Source organism: Saccostrea echinata, unplaced genomic scaffold (genome assembly GCF_033153115.1).
Source record: "Saccostrea echinata isolate AGI-Se365-2 ecotype Australia unplaced genomic scaffold, CSIRO_AGI_Sech_v1 ptg000022l, whole genome shotgun sequence".
Taxonomy (NCBI): Eukaryota; Metazoa; Mollusca; class Bivalvia; order Ostreida; family Ostreidae; genus Saccostrea; species Saccostrea echinata.
This window is the reverse complement of record NW_026889771.1, coordinates 13,493,508-13,511,827: the sequence shown is the minus strand read 5'-3', so window position 1 is coordinate 13,511,827 and position 18,320 is coordinate 13,493,508. Positions and strand designations below refer to the sequence as shown.

General features: G+C 33.3%; 1 protein-coding gene across 1 annotated transcript; it reads left to right on the top strand.

Moving 5' to 3' along the window:
* The first annotated feature begins 165 nt into the window (after positions 1–165).
* Positions 166–18,320, top strand: LOC133190450 (testis-expressed protein 2-like). Its single transcript, XM_061326098.1, has 9 exons — positions 166–275; positions 6,028–6,871; positions 7,640–7,860; positions 9,151–10,044; positions 10,783–11,012; positions 11,569–11,652; positions 12,749–12,955; positions 15,470–15,590; positions 15,682–18,320. Exons 2-9 carry the CDS (start codon positions 6,034–6,036, stop codon positions 15,769–15,771), a joined length of 2,685 nt encoding a protein of 894 aa, XP_061182082.1. The 5' UTR covers positions 166–275; positions 6,028–6,033; the 3' UTR covers positions 15,772–18,320.

The following is an 18,320-nucleotide window of genomic DNA, read 5'->3' as shown; positions in this document are numbered from 1 at the left end:
GGTATGAAAAAATATTCAGTCAAAGGTTCGTCGGCGCTGCAGAAATTTTTTTTGCAAACTTAAAATTAATTTTTTTCCTATGAAAAAAGAAAATGGGAATTTTTCTATTTTCTCTAAATTTACGTTTTTGCTCCTCATTGGTCAATATTTTCGCTGCGGAGGAGCTCCTCCTGCAAAACACAAACAGAAAGTTGACATATTTTCCATTTTGCATCCTGTCTGGATTATCATATGGCAAGTGATTGGAAACGTGTAGGGTGTTATGAAATTTAAAGGTATCTTTTTTTTTATCCAATTGATAACTTAAAATATATATTGTATTTACATCAACGATGAAAAAAGGTATAGTTGTGTGACATGTCCAGATGTTTTTAACATGTTTATTACAAGTTAAATATTATATACACATGAAGTGTATCAACAGTGATTAAATACATCTGATGTTACATTGAAAAAAAAATTTTGTTTAACAGAGGCCACCTACTAGCACAGTTTCAGGTGTTGACAGGTATGCTTAGCTTCGGCATTCATATGGTAGAACAACTCAATCTTCATTTTCCGTAAATGTCTTGTGGGTGCTAAATGATCTTATTGACCTTTTAAAAATCAGTACCAGTGTTATAAGAAAAAATTTTTGAAACCATTGAAGGCATTGCTAAGTTTTGGGTTGCTCAAACTTTATGGTCTGTCACAAAAAAAAAAAAATCATCACTCAGAAATGCATTTTGGTTCAGGTGAACAGTGAGGCCTATAGGCCTTGTTCAAGATTTTTTCTATAGATAATGGTTGCAAGTAGAAGTTATATTCTGTTGGATAAATCCAATATTACATTACCGGTAGAATTTACTTTACTAGTCCCCAGATCCGCAAGATCCGCGCACTCATTGCACTATGACGTATGATTTACGTCACTCAACTGAAAAGGGTTAGTCTTGCACACTACACCACTGGTTAGGGTTAGTCTTGCACCCACCTGAGAGATGAGGGTTAGTCCTTGCACAAGTATTCGCATGATTAAGTAAGTTTCATATCCATCCGAGAGATTAGGGTTAGTCCTCGCTCATTATTTGATTGATTAGGATTAGTTTAGCATCTGCCTGGGAGATTTGGGTTAGTCCGCACATATACAATCTGAGAAATTAGGGCTAGTGACTCGTTCATTAAATAGATAAAATAAGAAATTTAGTTGTTTCTGTATTTTTTGCAAAATATGAATTCAGCTTCAATGGCATTTCCTTGGTTTGTTTACATGAAAAAATGGCTAAGGCTAAGTACAAAAGAAACGACACCAGGCATACATCGCACACGCTTTTTTGACAATTATTTTTCAATGAATAAACAATATTTATTAATTTTTTCAGAGAACGAGGTTAAAAACTTCGTTTAAAAGCGAAGTTTTAAACTAAACTTTTAACCCTAGAATACGATTTTGAGGACAAAAAGGCCAAAAATCTCATAACTGTAAACCAACTCTTATTCGCATTCAAGAAATATCCACGATTTTCGCGACCTACTTTAACTCGTGAATATTAATCACCGCGAACCATTTATTTTGCTTTGTTTTAATATAGAATGTTTCGTCAGCCGCGAAAATTAATCGTCGCAGATTGATTTAAAACTGACGAATAGCGAATAAAAGATGGCACGAATAATAGTTGGTTTACAGTATATTGAAGTCGCCTATGGCAACACTTTATTTTAGCACGTTTTCTGAGGACTGGTAAAGTAAAGTCATTCCTACATAACTTAAAATGAAACATAACTTCAAAGATTATAGGAAGAATAACACATTGTAACAATTTTTAGAAAGTAACAAGTGTAGAGAAGAGACTTTTAAGAGTTTTATTTTCATTGGTTTATCTAGTTTTAATGACTATCCATGAAGCTCAGTGGTTTAAAGCATAGAATTAGTAAACTGAAGACCATGAGTTCAATTCCACCAGGCTTTTAATTTTTCCTCCATAATTTTTTGCTAACATGCAATTTTTTGCATAAATTATGTATGTTTGAAAGTTTTTAACAGCAAAAGATTATCTTATATATATCTGATCCTTTTCATCTGTAGTAGTTTCTTCCTGTTGTGTTTAAATTCCCTAAACATATCCTGGACACTTTATCTAGAATTTTTCTCTCCTTTGCATAATAAAATCTTAGATCCAAGATAAGTGTTCACAGCAGATTAAACAAATGTGAAATGATACAGATCCACAAATATGATCTTGAAAATGCATGGTTTTTAAGTTTATGAAATATAGACTCAAACATGGGTTTATGACCAGCACTCATGCAGATACTGTATATGCTCGCCTATAAGTCGATCTGCCTATAAGTTGGTTGTATTTTTTAAGCTTAAATTAGAGTGATTGACTCGTAAAATAGCAATCTTTTTATAACTCGTGTATAAGTCGGATAAAGAGTTTTGAACCAAAGTTTAACTCCCAAAAAACCAATTATAGGCGAGTATATACGGTAGGTTAGTAAGACACTCATATACTACACATGTACTAATTGTACTAATTCTCCAGATGTTAGCTTCCAATACAGAAATTTTACTCCAATTTTACTCCAATTATGAGTTCAAGAAATCCTTGTATTCTTTATGGATTAGTCTGAGTACATATTTTATATGATAAACACCTCTAATTGTTTATAAAATGGTAAAAAATAAAGTAGTGAAGAATTACCTGGAAATGGGACAATGGATGGTGTATTGCTGACAGATTTGTCATGTAACACAGGTATCGGTATATGTGACCCTTGTGACCCTTCACCCCCCACCCCCACCCCTCAGCTCCCCTACCCCCTATTAAGTATTTGAACTGTTGAGGAACTACATCTTTTAGGGGTTTTTCCTTTGAAATAAAGTGTGACTGAAATAAAAACATTAAAAAATTGCTTAAGAACCTTCTATACACTACACACTTGAGAGTTCTGATTTTGTGGTATTTTTATGCAGATAGAGTGATCTGCTCTTTGTTCAAGAATAAAATAAATTGAAATGCACAGTTTATTACTCAATTTGTGATCAAATCAAGCATTCATAACACTTTAATAGGCCAAGATGAATAGATAGAACACTTCATTTGCAGGTATTTTGCCCATTTAAGTAAAAAACAGTGATTTATGTTCATCAGTACTTCATTGTCTTTGAACATTTTTCCTGGGGGTTAATGCAAAGCACCCTATGTTGAAAATGTGATAGATAAGCTCAATATTTAAACCTTTACACACTATAATTTTCTCAATGTCCAAAAAATATTTTCCTCTAGTGTATAGAGGGTCCTTAAATCTAAAAATTATTAGTGTTTAGAGATGAATGTGCTAGCTGTGAACAGTTCAAAGATAATGGACAGATAATGATTGGAGGAAACTAACATTGACTTAATGCATATTATTATTTTATACTAACTGTTTGAAAATTTAAAGGGCAGGGGAGGGGCACCCTATTCTCCCCTCTAAGTGAGCCAGTGAATACAATGTACGGAAAAAAATTACATAATATAGCCAGATATATTCTTTCTATAAACATGATAAATTAAAAGTGATTTGATTTAACAATCAAGTTTTAAACTTGAGTTGAAGTGGTTTTTACACATTGATTTGTGACTTTTATGTGTGAATGTTCAGTTTAGGGTATAGAACAGGACATAAATTATTAATTCACTTGTATGTCAGAACATGTATGTATATGTTGATATATGATAGGTAAATATATAGGGTCAAGACGATGCACTCATTGATAATCTAATTTGCATCTGATAGCCTGGCTTCCTTGTTTACTCAGAGAATCAATATTTACTCAAAATATAGTAGAGGGTAGTGTGTACTATACAAGCAGTAGATAATTTGTGGTACAAAATAGCTAGTGATATTTTTGTTTTTAAAACCAGTATTAGTTTGGTGTATTTGGAAGAAGTTTTTACATTTTAAAGGTGAGCTATAAATATATTCCCATATGTGTGATGTTCACGAAATGATTCTTATTTGAGCAGTTTGATTTGATGAGTATTACCATGTAGTACCGGTACCCTGTAATTGGCTAGTAAATGACAACATACATGTATGCATATGTTAACAGCTGCTTGGTTTTGATTTTTTTTGTTGGTTACTCAGTTTAGAGTGTCTTCACACAGAGATGAAAAAATTGTGAATTCAAAAAATGGAAAATATGTTTGATCCAGATTGAATGTGACCTTTTTATGTACATGGATTTTTTTGTAAGAATTTCTGTATAAAATTGAAACATTTAAGCAAATGATTGATAAAGCCATCATTAAAAAAAATTTTGTTTGATGTACTCCGATCTATATTTTTCATGGTGGTAGGTAGATAGGTTTTTTATTTTTTTTTCAATTTTTGGAAATAACTAACACAATCATGACAATGATAAATATTATGAAAATCACAGATTTACACATTTATTCCTCCAATATTCTTGCACGTACTTCATCGACTTAGTTTAGATGTTTGTAAAATGCAGCAAAACAAAAAAAAGGCATATGGAATCTAAAGTTTAAAAGCATGTTGGACGATATTGTTTTCCCATAAATAAAAAAAAAAATCAAAAATTAAAGTACAAAAAAAAATTATTGGGTAGGGGCAACTTTGATTGGTCGGTCGGAGTACATCAAACAGATCATTTTTTATGTTGGCCTAATTAAGGAAGATTTTTGTTTCATATGCTTGCATGCTTACAAAGACTATTATGGTCTACAATTGGTTAATTAGAAATTCATGTCATTCATGTGAGCTGAATTTTAAAGAAAAATACGGAAACAGACTCAAATAAAATGTTGAACTACTTTAGTCACAGGCCATTTAAAACCCTGTTGCATGTATGTTTAAGAGGTCATTGTCACACTGTGTATTGACCTTTGTTTAATATTTTAAACATTTGTTTTTCCTGCATTTAAAGGTATGAAGTTTTTTTTGCAGAGTTTATTGGCTTTTTTTTAGGTAAAACTTAAAAGGCAGTTTAGGACAAATTACTATATAGTATGTGAAATTATTTATGTTATCATTTGCTAATGATATACATGTGTATTGTTATATTATCCAAAAGTGCTACTGACTTGCAGCATGATCAAGCTCAAAAAGCTTTGAAATTTATTTACAGTCAAACCACATTATCCCAAAGTTGATGGGGCCTAGATAAAACATCAAGATATTTAGGGATTTGAAATGTTGAGGTTAAAAAAACATGAAGAAAAAGTGATTGGGACTTCAAACTCACTTATCCATAGTACCGGTATTCAAGATATAGAAATTTGAGATTCCGAAGTTCAAGTGCATTTAATATAAGAAATTTAATAAGTATCCTTCTAATATCAGCTAGATTTGTTTGACAAGGATATATCTCTTAGCTGTATTATTACATGCATTTGAAATTTGGAGTGTTGAAAGTACATGTATTTTTAAATGTTTACATGCACTTGCAGCTATGGAAAATACTAGTAAGATTAAATTTTTAATTAAGCTGGTGTCCCAAGTTTTATGGTATATAGGGAAACTGGATGTTTCCATCTGAATATACAGGTTCTTGAAAATGTTTTATGGGGGAGGGTAAAGTAAAGTAGTATTATTTATACATGTATTTAAAGAAAACAGAGTTTTGAAGTGAATTATGTGGAGTAATATTCAGAAATATTCAATATTGCTACATCATATTACTTTGCAAATATGATCAAGAGTTTTAGAAAATCTAAAATAGATGGCAGAGAAATAGAACTGTTTTCTTTCTTAGTTTTAATGGTATTGACCGTTCTATGCACTGTCATGAACAAGCCAGACAAAATTATTGCACAGCTTTAGATTATTTCATCCTAGCTGAAAGATTTTTCTTTGATTAACATTGTGCATAGACGATTGAGAACAGGAAGGAATGACAAGGAACATTGTCAAGTAGATTTATTATCTCCATCCGAGAGATGCAACAGGTTGGAAAGTGTATTGATTAAATATAGCCAGACCTTGATGTGCTCATACATTGAAAGTTTTATCCATGTAATCTTAATTTTATACTTGCAGTGTAGCATGAGCAAGCGAGATTCCGTGCCAGGGCGCCCGCCCCCACCCAAAAGTAACTCCATGAAGCTCAGTTTTAAATCTCTTGAGCAGGAAGAAGAAGATGAGGGTGTTTTGACCTCCATGACAGGAGAGCTTGACAAAAAAGTTTCAGAAAATCGTAAAATTAATGAAGGGAATAGAGCCCTTGGACGGACAGCAGATGGACGCACACTGCCAAAGTCACAACCAGGGCAAAAAGTTAAAGAAGAGGATAAAATATCAAGATGGAAACATAACTTGTTAGAGATATCAACTGAAGTTCGTAAAAAAGTTTCTGCAAAGTTAGAGGACTTTTCAAAGGAAATTGCTCCAGAACCAGAGACTGAAACTTTGGCAGGTAAAACCAAACCTGCAAAACAGAGGAGCTTAGACAACTCAGATTTACCATCATTTGTAAAGAAAGAGGAAAATAACAGTGAGAAATTCTTTGATGTTGAAAAAGAGCCAGATCATAAAATTAGAGAAACTGTGGATGACTTTCAGCTTGTGGATGATTATTACCAGGAACCTGTGGAAGATTTCAGTGGAGTTCAGACATTTCCTGACCTCCGTTACCGTAATCGCACTCTTCAACAGAAAATTCGACGCACCAAATCCAATGTCACAACGGGAACTGTGTCACTCTCAAATCTAAAGGCCCAAGAGGAGGTAGTGGCTGAAACAATAGAAAACATTAGTGCTCAGGAAAATTCTGCCTTCATGTATCAGACTACCAACACATTAACAGGACCAGCATCAAATCAGGGTTCTGCTGTCGAGAGAAAAAATGAGAGGAGTCTGGTCCCATGGCGTAATTTGATAATAGGTATTGAACTGGTACATTGCTTCAGATCTGACTGTGTAAAAGCAGACAATAAAATCCCAGATGTGCATGCTACTAAAATGCAGATAATTTGTTAGAATTTAATCTTCCCTGATAGCATTATCATGAAAGAGACAAGTTTCATATTGTGTAATTGAGTAAATATACTAGAGTCATAATTCCATGGAATCGCAATTTCTGTTCAATCCTTGCGTAGAAAATAACACAGATTTGTTTTATTGTCATTATTACTGTATGTCCTTAATGAATTTTAAGCATGTTGTAAGAAATTTTTGCAGAAAAATTGTGACTGCATACGTGGCGTAAATTAATCCCATGCGAAAAAAAAGTATGTCTACAGTAATGAAATTTAATATGTATGGACTGAGTATCATTTATGAGACAGCTGAGCCCAGACCTATTGAAAGCAGAAATGTTCTTATAAGGTTAAAAGTATATGTTTATGCTTGATGAAATATGCACATTCTCATTGACAATTGTTGGAATCAACTTACCAAGAAATGAATAGGTATAAAATTTTCCAGCTGAGGTAGTTTCCTTTTACATTTCGAAAACAGGAAATAACATTTTTTTGTTGGCGTGATTGAATAATGTTGCATTCATTTTTTAAACATAGGAGTTTATTTCCGGCATATAAGAAATATTTTTCAAACAAAAATCATATTGTTTTATATATATTCATATATGTACTGTGTATATTCATAAACTAAAAATGTATATGAATTTTTTCATTTTTTGAAACCATTGCAGGTATCAGTTGTTTGGTTGTATATTGGATTTTACCCCTCCCCACTTATTTTTCTGGAGTAATATTTGGGGTCCTTATTTCCTCCCTATGGTGGAATCTATACATCTGGGTGACACGGCCATCCCCACCCAAGGAAAAACCAGAAATGGTCCCTTTAGAAGAACTGCCACCATTTATTCTACCAAATATGAAAGAGACAAAGTTTATTGATGGAGTTTATAAGGTGAGAAAAAATGGAGACAAAAAGTTTGTTGCTGTAGGTTAATCCTTAAATACTGTATACAGGGAATTTTTGGCCCCCTTTATTTTCACCCTTTGCCTTTGTAACTAGTAGGCAAATTTAAAACAAGGCAAATTCAAAAGACAGGATTATCTTTGTAGCACAACTGTGCCTGGGTGAATTTAAAACAGGTCAAAACTGTTTGCTAGTATAAAAGGGCAAAAATGACATGGGGCAAAAATTACTATATACAGTATAGTAATATATCTGTTATTTGCAAAGACATACCCATTGAAGTGGCAGTAGTTGTAAGGTGCATTTGTGAAACTGGATTCGCCTTGTAGTTATACATTTCATTTTGCCCTTTAACCTGTAAATATATGACCTTGACATACCTTTCAAAGTCTACTGGTACCCGGCACTTTTACTCATCTGAAATCATGATTGTACCACCTAAAATATTTGATGGAGAAAAAAATGATAACATATAATTAAATCACTTCCACAAGGTACCTCCTATTTTTGTAAAAGTAGCATCTATTTCTAATCTTTTTGAAAGCCCTGCCATGATCTTCATGTAACATGAAGCCATGAACTTGTGGACCAGTGGTCCTTTTCACAAAAAATCTTACGACTGAGATGAAAATTTCACTACTCTGTAAGTTTTTGAGTGATAGAGAGAGATATTTATTTTTTTTCTAGAATATTATTGACAATGTTGTCTAATGTAATTGAAAAATAAGAGTTTTTGTGATCTAGTACAATGTAGATACTTGTTGGAGAATGGGAAAATTTTAGTCTTAGGCGTAAGATTTTTTGTGAAAAGAGCCACAGATTTGAAATCTCTTTTTTACAGAATTTATGGTCAAAGGTAAATGATTTAAGGAAAGACGATACGTTCCTCAATAATATATAATTTTTCCAATATTTTGTCATTAAAGTATTGCTACTTTAACATGTTTACTCACAAAAAATTGAGGTACCTTACCAGGCATTTGTGAAAGATACCAGAGGGTAGTTTTCTTATATAATCCTTTGGAAAAAAATTAATTTACCAATATCAATTTTTTTAGTGTTTGAACTTTTTCAAAGCATTTAGAAACTGGTTTAGAAATCAGAAGGCAGTTAAAATTTTCAATATTTTCAAACATTACGAAGATATAAAAAACAGATATTTGTGGAACGTATCGTCTGACCTTAACATAACAGAATAGGATGAAAATTGGTTAAAAAAATTAATTATTTTTTAAATGAATTGGACATGAAATTTATAAAATTATTATGTAATTTTAGGGTTGGATGAATGAAATAGGAGAGTATGATCCTTTTAATCACCATATCAACAACACACACCCAGTACAAGTGTTACTGGAGGGGACCACACTAAGATTACGAAGACCCAAAACCAATGTCCCACGGAGAGCCATGTGGGATGAAGAAAAAATCATAGTCAAGGAGTTCATTCATCAGAGACATTTCGATATCAAAGGCAGCAGTATCTCTTTGGTGCCACAAGAGTTGGTGAGCAAAAGGTTTTGGAGTAAGAAGTATCCAATTCGTATTGGGTTTGCCACAGCTGGAAAGAAAATGAAGCAGCCAGATGCAGACACTCCGGATACTGAGGCTGGATTTGAACTTGTGACAGAGGAAAGGTGTGATGAAAATGTTGTGTATTTATTTGCCAGAACTTGCCGGGATAAAGAGGACTGGTTCAAGAGACTTATTGCAGCAGCTGAAGGAACACCACTCAAGAATCCCATCGGACAAATTCGAAAATTTTATGAGTCACCCAAGAACAAAGTTGAGCAAAGAAACAGCACCAGTTCTCAAGGTGACAACCTATCACAGAAACGTCAAGGTTCAGTGGATAGTTTAACTCATAAACGTCAAGGGTCAACAGATTCTGTATCCTCTGTTAGCTCATCACCAACTAGTGAGAAAGAGGAGATTCTGACTTCAGAACAAGAGATGGAACTTTTTGTGAGATACATGAGTAGACTGATGCCAGGAGAAATGTATGATAGATACGCTTCAGTGTATTCACAGACTCACCCGGTCATTGAGTGTGAAGAACAGCTGTTATGGTTGAATGCTCTCATTAGTCGGTGCTGCTGGGACTTCCTCAGACTTTCTACCTGGTCGGAAAAAGTCAGGGAGAAACTCCAAAGGAAGCTCGATACTATTCATGTTAGTACATTTATTACTTTCATCATATTACATAGAAGATATTCAGTTCTCAGTAATTGAGTATTTTACAGTACATTGATAAATGTTTTATGGAAACTTTCTGTGACCACTTTAAAAGTATTATAGGGATGACTAGTACATTTACATGCTGCCTTCAAGTCAACCAATATTTTTGAAATATTAGCAGGTTAATGATTCATAGGTAAGCCTTTCCATCTTCAAATGAATTGAAGCCAAAATCTCTTCACTCTTAAGAATAGAAATGGTAAACACCACTATCATGACTATAATAATGCTTGGTGTACCGTGCTTCAGATGCTGCAAGTGACGTATTATATTCTGAATGAATGATCAGCTGAATGTTTTTAGAGTAGTCAATTCCAAACTAGTGATAAGCCCTGCAAAGAACATTTTACTAGTCTATGCTTGTAATGGTGTATGAACTGTCTTTCCAATGAATGTTCAGATTAAAGCTTGACCATTACCAAATACATGTATCAACAAGTCAGGTCAAGTAATTACGTTTGTACTTTTGACAAAATTTGAGTCTACAACACAAACATTATCTTTCACAAGTTTCCAGCCAAGTAGTTCCACGGGAATTTTTGAATTCAGCCATAACCTAAATTCATGCAGAAGAGGGCAGATACGCATGGATAAAGCAGTCCTTCTGTAAAGTGTCATCCAGTGAATGTTTTGAGTTTTATTAATGTTAGTATTTTTGTGACTTTTTTGCAGATACCTTATTTCATCGAAGGATTAAATATCACTGAAGTAGTGCTTGGTAACCAAATGCCAGTCATTCGGAAGGCATCTAGGCCGTTCTTTGATGAAAATGGATTTTGGATAGACTTGGCGCTGAATTATGGAGGCGGTTTTCGGATGACAATTGAAACAAAAGCTAATTTAATGAAACTGAAAGATCCAGTAGCTGTTAAAGAGAAAGAAGAAAAAGTCAAAACAAAAAAGTAAGAAAACAGGTGATCACCAAATATTTGTGACATCTTATTTTCGCTAGAAAGTTGTATGGTATTTATAAGCAAGACAAAATTTTCACAAATTCTAGTTAGTGTTGCCTATAATCTTTAATGATAAAATTACCTGCAAGAATGAAATTTTTGTGAGCAGATGGTCTCGCGTAATTATGCGAAAATTAAGTTCTCATGAATGAAAAGTGGTTTACAGTACAGTACTTGTATATTTATTACATGTAAAGTAAAATTTGTAGCTTAACATACAGTTAAAACAAATTATAATGAACTTGTTTCCACAAATTTGAGGTGATGAAAACAGTTGCTAGGAGATTAAAAATAATTTGATTCAATTGTAATTAACTTATTCTTAGAGACTACATGTAATTGCATTTCTGCCTAGAAATAATTGTCAGTAATGAAGAGAGATTTCTTAGTAGCACATAGTAATTTAAGATTTAGGAAAAATCAATATGAACACTGCAGGCAATCTTGTTTGACTGCGATCTTTCATCCCTGTGGGGGGAAATTACAAAATCTGTTCCTATTTTAGATTAGCAATCACTGATGAGGAAGCAGAAGACAGTGCAGAATCATCAACAGATGAGGAAGAAGAAAGTGTTGGAGAGGAAGAAGGGTATGTTATCAAATGATTTTTATCTTCACACTTGAAATACTTGGAGAAAGCAGCATGTATATGAGAATGCTCATCCAAAAATTTCTTTGTGCAGAACGTTTACTGTAAATAAGGTGGCATACTCAGGTATCTCCTTTTTAATAATTAACAGAACATGAGTACTCCCAGTATTACTAAGTATGCTCCCTGAAAAAAGCATGAAAACTATCATTATTGCTGAATATGCTTTCAGAACAGAACATGAGTATTATGGAGTATTCTCCCAGAATAGAACTTGAGTACTCTCAGTTCCCTGAACAGAACATGAATACTCATAGTATTACCGAGTATGCTCCTTGAAAAAAGCAAGAGAACTGTCATTATTGCTGAGTATGCTTCCCAAACGGAACGTGAAAACTCTCGGTATTACTGAGTATGCTCCCTGAACAGAACATGAGTACTCCCAGTATTACTAAGTATGCTCCCTGAACAGAACATGAGTATTACAGTGTATTCTCCTTAAACTGAGTACTCTCAGTGTTACTGAGTATGCTTCCTGAACAGAACATGAGTAATCTCAGCATTACTGAGTATGCTCCCTGAACAGAACATGAGAACTCCCAGTATTACCAAGTATGCTTCAAGAACAGAACGTGAGTGCTCTAAGTATTACAGCGTATGCTTCCTGAACAGAATGTCAGTACTCTAAGTATTACTGCATATGCTCCCTTTACAGAACATGAGTACTGTCGGTATTACTCTCAGGTCTCATCCAATTACTGGGCATGCTATGCTAATATTTCATGCAAAATCAAATCAGGGACTTATTGACACTGTCTGAAATTACAGTAAACTGATTAGTAACCTACGGTACATTGATTTTTTGGAAGAGAGTTGAAAGTGATTTGTAAGGGTAAATGACACTTGAATGGCAAATTACAAGAATGTTGATGGATACTAAAAGAGTTTTTACCAGTACACATACGGAATCTTTCAATTGTTGAATTCTTTTGTTTAATATAAATAGGCTTGAATCAAACTACTGATTTTTTTTTAACAACAAACTTATTTCAATCATTTCAAGCGAATTCTTCAAACAATGATCTTTATTTTTCAGTGGCAGTGGGAAAGCTGGTCAAAAGTTCATGCGATACTTGAATAAGTTGACTCAATCAAAATATGTCCAGTCAGCCATGGACTGGAAATATGTCAAAAAAGCAATGGAGGAGGTGTCAAACACTCCCATAATCCTCACTGTGGAGGCCCACTTCCTGTCTGGAGAACTGGCCCTGAACATTCCTTTCCCACCTACAGACAGACTCTGGTATATTTATGAAATTGTGTTATTTTAAGCTAACCTGAGCTAAAGCTAAATTGAGCTTTTTTTATGAAAAGAAGAAGGTACGTTTTCAATACAAATCTGGCCCTGTATTTTTTTTTTTCTGAAATATAAAATTGTTGAGAAATTAAAACTCATGGTTTCTGTTAAGGAATGTTTTTAAGTTTTGTCAGAGTTATTGGTGTGTAAATCACACAGACTTGTCACGTAGGCATATTTCATGAAGCACGCTAGCGCTTCATGAAAAATATGCCTACGTGCAAGTCTGTGTGATTTACATGAACTTGTGCATTTTCCCATATTTTCTTGAAAAGTTGCATAAGACACCAATTTTCAATGGAATTTTCTCTCAGAAAATATAGACCACATGCATTGCCCATAAAGATTTTAAGAAATTTGATTTCTTAAAGACGTCATATCTCCAGAACGGTCCTCCCTTATTTCAGAATTTTTCATGATTTATCGCTTTCATAATGTCAAAATTTTAGGGCATAATGCCCAAACTGTACCTTCTTCTTTGTTGACTCTGGTTTTTGAACCTTCCTCTAAAGACAGCTTGGCTGTAATAAGTTGTGTGAATTTGCAAGAAGCATCAAGTAGTGCAGGTTTAATTTTTATACGCCCGTCTTAAGACGGGACGTATTATGTTATAGCGTTCATGTCCGTCCGTCCGTCCGTCTGTTAGCTTTTCGTGTCCGGCTCATAACTTTAATACTATTAGGCCTAGAGTTATCAAACTTTGTCAGCTGATGCATCTTGGGTAGAAGGTGTGTCGCGCATTAAAAGTAGGTCGCTATGACCTTTAATCAAGATGTTATGGCCAAATATGGAAAAATCCTGTCCGGCTCATAACTAGAAAACTATGAGACTTAGAATCATCAAACTTGGCCAATTTATGCATCTTAGGTAGAAGGTGTGTCGCGACCTATTTCAAGGTCACTGTGACCTTTAATTTAAGTGCAATTTAAAAAAAAAATGTCTTTGTACTATTAAATTACACAATCCCAAAAAATGTAAGAGTGTTGCAGTATACATATTAAAAAAATGTTAAATCAAGAAAATACTTATTTTTTCCATTATATACTTTACAGCAATCTATAACAAATGTAATGTTATAAGAGAAATTCCACCTCTCCCATGGGTTTAATTATCAAGCACTGGTCAAGTAGAATTTTGATAACAGAAAATTGCATGTCAAATTAAAGAGAAATTAATGAGTTTAGTGTGAGGAGCTAACTGGTAGAGCATCTCTGATCAAGCAGGTGTTATCTGTATCTCTTGGGAACTGTGCAAATGTTGGATTAAATACATGTAGTTCTTGTGCACAGGCTAGCCTAACTTTTAAAATGAATTTGGTGAAAAGTAATTAAAACTAATTTGATACTGCATGATAATTAAATAAAATTTGTTGATATTTTATAATAAACTAATTATTTAAAACTAATTATAATGGGAGGGGGGGTTAATGTTGAAATCAGCATGCCAATTGTCCATATGTTTGCAGCTTAAAACCAGCTAGTGTGACATTAAATCTAAAAAAAATCAAGTATTTAAAAAAAATGTTTTAATTATGGTAGATAGCCACTACAAATCTAAGAGTCATGCAGGAACCTTATTAATAATGTTGCTTCAAGATGACAAAAGTTTTTTTTTTTTTCTTTTTAGAAATCTTTGTAACAAATTTTTAAAAAAATCTTTGTTTTCAAATTTAACTTCAGGATGACATAAATATGCATTTTTATTGCACTACAAAGCAAATAGTGCAGATCCATTCATCCCTTGGGAGTAATGAGTGGACATGCATCCAGTTAAAGATTAATTAATATGTTCAATGTAGAAAGGCTAGCTGTCTCAGTCATTTCTGCTAGAGCATCTCTGATCAAGCAGCTCTTATCTGTATCCTTTGGGAATTAGACAGAAGAACTGCTGGTCAGTTTATAGCATATGTCATTTGATGGCCAGCCTTTTTATTTTCAAAATTAATTTGGTATAGATTAAGTTGTTAAGACTAAATTGATATTACTTAATATGATATTTTTATATTTGTTGAAGATATCAACTAGAGCATCATGTCTCACAAATATGAAAGATGGGGGGGGGGGGGGGGGCTGCAGATGGGCATTTGTCAAGCTCTAACACAACCAGTTGAGGATCTATAATGTAATATTTGTTAAAATTAATGCCTACACCACAGGAGATGTATAAACAAATATTATAAGGAATGGAAAAATCATGGAAATCCTCCTACCGGTATCAAGGTTGACATGATTTTCTTGCACTCTAAACTGTTTTTGATAATTGAACAATATTTGACGGGCGTATCATGCTGTGGCGGGGCACTTTATTCTTTCATATGGCACCTGAGAGTAGGATTGGACAAAAGTTTTTACATGGATATGTATAGAAATCATATAAACAAACAATGATGTAGACTTCAACACTTTAGTAAATAATTATAAGTGAGAAACATGCTATGATGGTATTTTTTTTTCTAATTAGGTATGGATTTAGAGGAAATCCTAAATTAACCTTAGTAGCAAAACCCAAAGTTGGTGCTAGACAAGTCACTGTAACCCATATCACAGACTGGATTGAGAAAAAACTTTCAGCAGAATTCCAGGTAAGGCCATCAATATGGTATTTTTTACTCATTTTGCAAATAACATGTACATGTATCATCAATTAATTATGTATCATTTTGATTTTTGCAGAGAACCTTTGTGCTACCTAACATGGATGACCTTATTGTTCCTCTGTTTAAAGTCTACAATCCCAAGTCAGAAGATAAAAATAATGTTTGACCAGTCTAAACTCTGGCAAAGTGTACTTAGTATTCATCATTGCTGCATTGAACTTCAGCTTGTCTTCAGGCTTTAGAATTGGGCTACTGTATGTAAAGTAAAAAAGGGGGGAGGTATCAATGAGGATAAACATATACCTGAGTATTTTAACCCATTTTTCTGACCTTGCAACTTAAGATACAAAAAAATATTTTTTTAAAGTCATTTCAAAGCAAAAGATACATTTCAAAATGGATTTTCAGAGCGAGCACCTCAAAAACATTGATACTGTTGAATATGAAGAACTTGCACATATGGCTTTTCATCAGGAAGTACATGTATATACAGTACATTCATAATAATTTTGAAACCCTGTGATGTGAGACATGTAAGATTCCTGTCTGCTGACATTTGCTTCCCCACTGCTGTTGCCTACCTCCAGTTCTGCTTGAGTGATCTTCCCCACTGCTGTTGCCTACCTCTTGTTCTGCTTGGGTGATCTTCCATAAATTTTAAGACTGCAATAATACTTTTATACTGGGCATATTGAAAGAAATAATTGGCAAGTTAGTTGATAGGAAGAAAAACCTATTACATGGTTATAAAATAAAGAGAAATGTATTGTTTTTCAGGTTTTTATGGTACATATTTTTTGTTGGTAGACTAAATACAGAAATATCCAATATTAGATAATGAGAAATTTTTGCCAGTAGTTTGTCTTTTTTTTTTTTTTTCTCTATTTTAACTACGCAATTAATACACCTGCACAGTTGAACCTCTGTATCTCAGTCACTGATGGAATAGGTTAAGTAGTGAGTTGGTGATTCCTTTAGTATTTTACTGGTAATTTATTGTTATTTCTAGCTCTCAATATCAACCCAATCAAGATATTGACTGTACATGAATGATGCTAAGGTAGGCATATGTTTACTGTATTAAAAATTATTAGGAAAGTTCTTGTAACACTTTTTATAGACTTGGTATGCTTGCATCCCCACCCCAAAATATTTTTGATATTGTTATATACATTTGCTTTGAAATTAGTGAAGACCAATCATAACTGTGATACTTTAAGCACTTCAAATAAATGAAAACTGCTGAGTACAAATACTTTTAATGAAATAGATACTAAGTTTTTGAAAGATGCAATTTTAGTTTATATTTTTCCCATTATATGGCTACCATATTGGAGGCCAATGTTCATTATTTAACCAACTTTAATTAACTTGTTATACTGTCCATTGTGGTGTAGGAAAAGTTGTGTCCCCTTAAATTTAGAATTTTGTTTTATAATGATTTTTCCAAAATACATCTGCTACACATGTTTAAATTTGGTAAGACAAAGGAGAAAAATCACCAGGTTGATCTCCAAGATGGCAGCCATAGGAAATAACTCAGAGAAATATGTCATATGAAAACTATCTTTGTATGGCAGAAATTTGAAATCTTTTGTAAACAGAGGTAAAAAGATAGCACAGAAGCATATACATATGATCCTCTTTGACTCCTCCCCCACTTTATGGGGTCAGAGAGTTCTGTATTTAGAAAACATGGTATTTAATGGTGCTTTTGGTACTTCATTTGATATGACTGGGTTCTTTTTTAGTATTACATGGACTGTTTTCAGACTTTGCTCAGTGGATCTTTGAAGTGGCAGATAGTACTATGAACTCTATAATGTCTTGAAATTCTCTGGCTTTTGTCTGTAGTTTTTAGCAGTTTCCTCCTACAGTATTGCTGAATAAAACCACATATGAATACTTCATTCAAAATAGGTAAATAAGTAGTTGAATCTTTAAAATAATAATTTTATGCAAAGATGTGTCAAGTTAGCAGACTTCCAATCATAGACGATACTGAGGTCATGAAGTACACTCAAAATCCCCTCCCTAGATTTTTTTACTACATGTATTTATCAACAAATTTGTGTGTGTAGGAGGGGGAGGGGGGAAGACTTGTATTCTTATTACATACTCTGTACTTATAAAGAAAAATGGGATGCACATCAACTATTTGTAACCAGTATTTGCGCAATAAGCTTGACTGTGTGCTGCTAACACCTGGTGCATAAATATCATTGTACAATGTATATGTCAAACAATTCAAGACATTTTGGTGTTATTGATGTTGGTAGCAGTACAGAAGCAAAACTTGCCAAAATTTGACTTGGGTTTATGTCCGTTATCGACAACAATATGCTTGGAGCAAATGATTTCTTAAATAGCATTTACTTAACTTTTTTTCTCAGTAAGTTGCTTTTGCATATCTGACATATGTTTCATTATTCATTATTTCAAAGAGTTCTTGAATAAAGGTGTTTATCTAGTTTTTTTAATTTCTAATGTACACATATTATGGGTGTATTTATTTCATTTTTCAACAAATGTCTCATTTCTTGCAATAGAATAGATTCCTCTGTATACCTGTAGTAACATGGTTTGCTGTTTTTTCTTTGTTTTGAAATTGTTAATTTATCTTTTATGTAATGAATGCTCTAGTGTGAGATGGAAGCCAATGGTGCCATATGTTTATGTATACTCTTGTTGCTAATAAAATAATTAAGACATTAA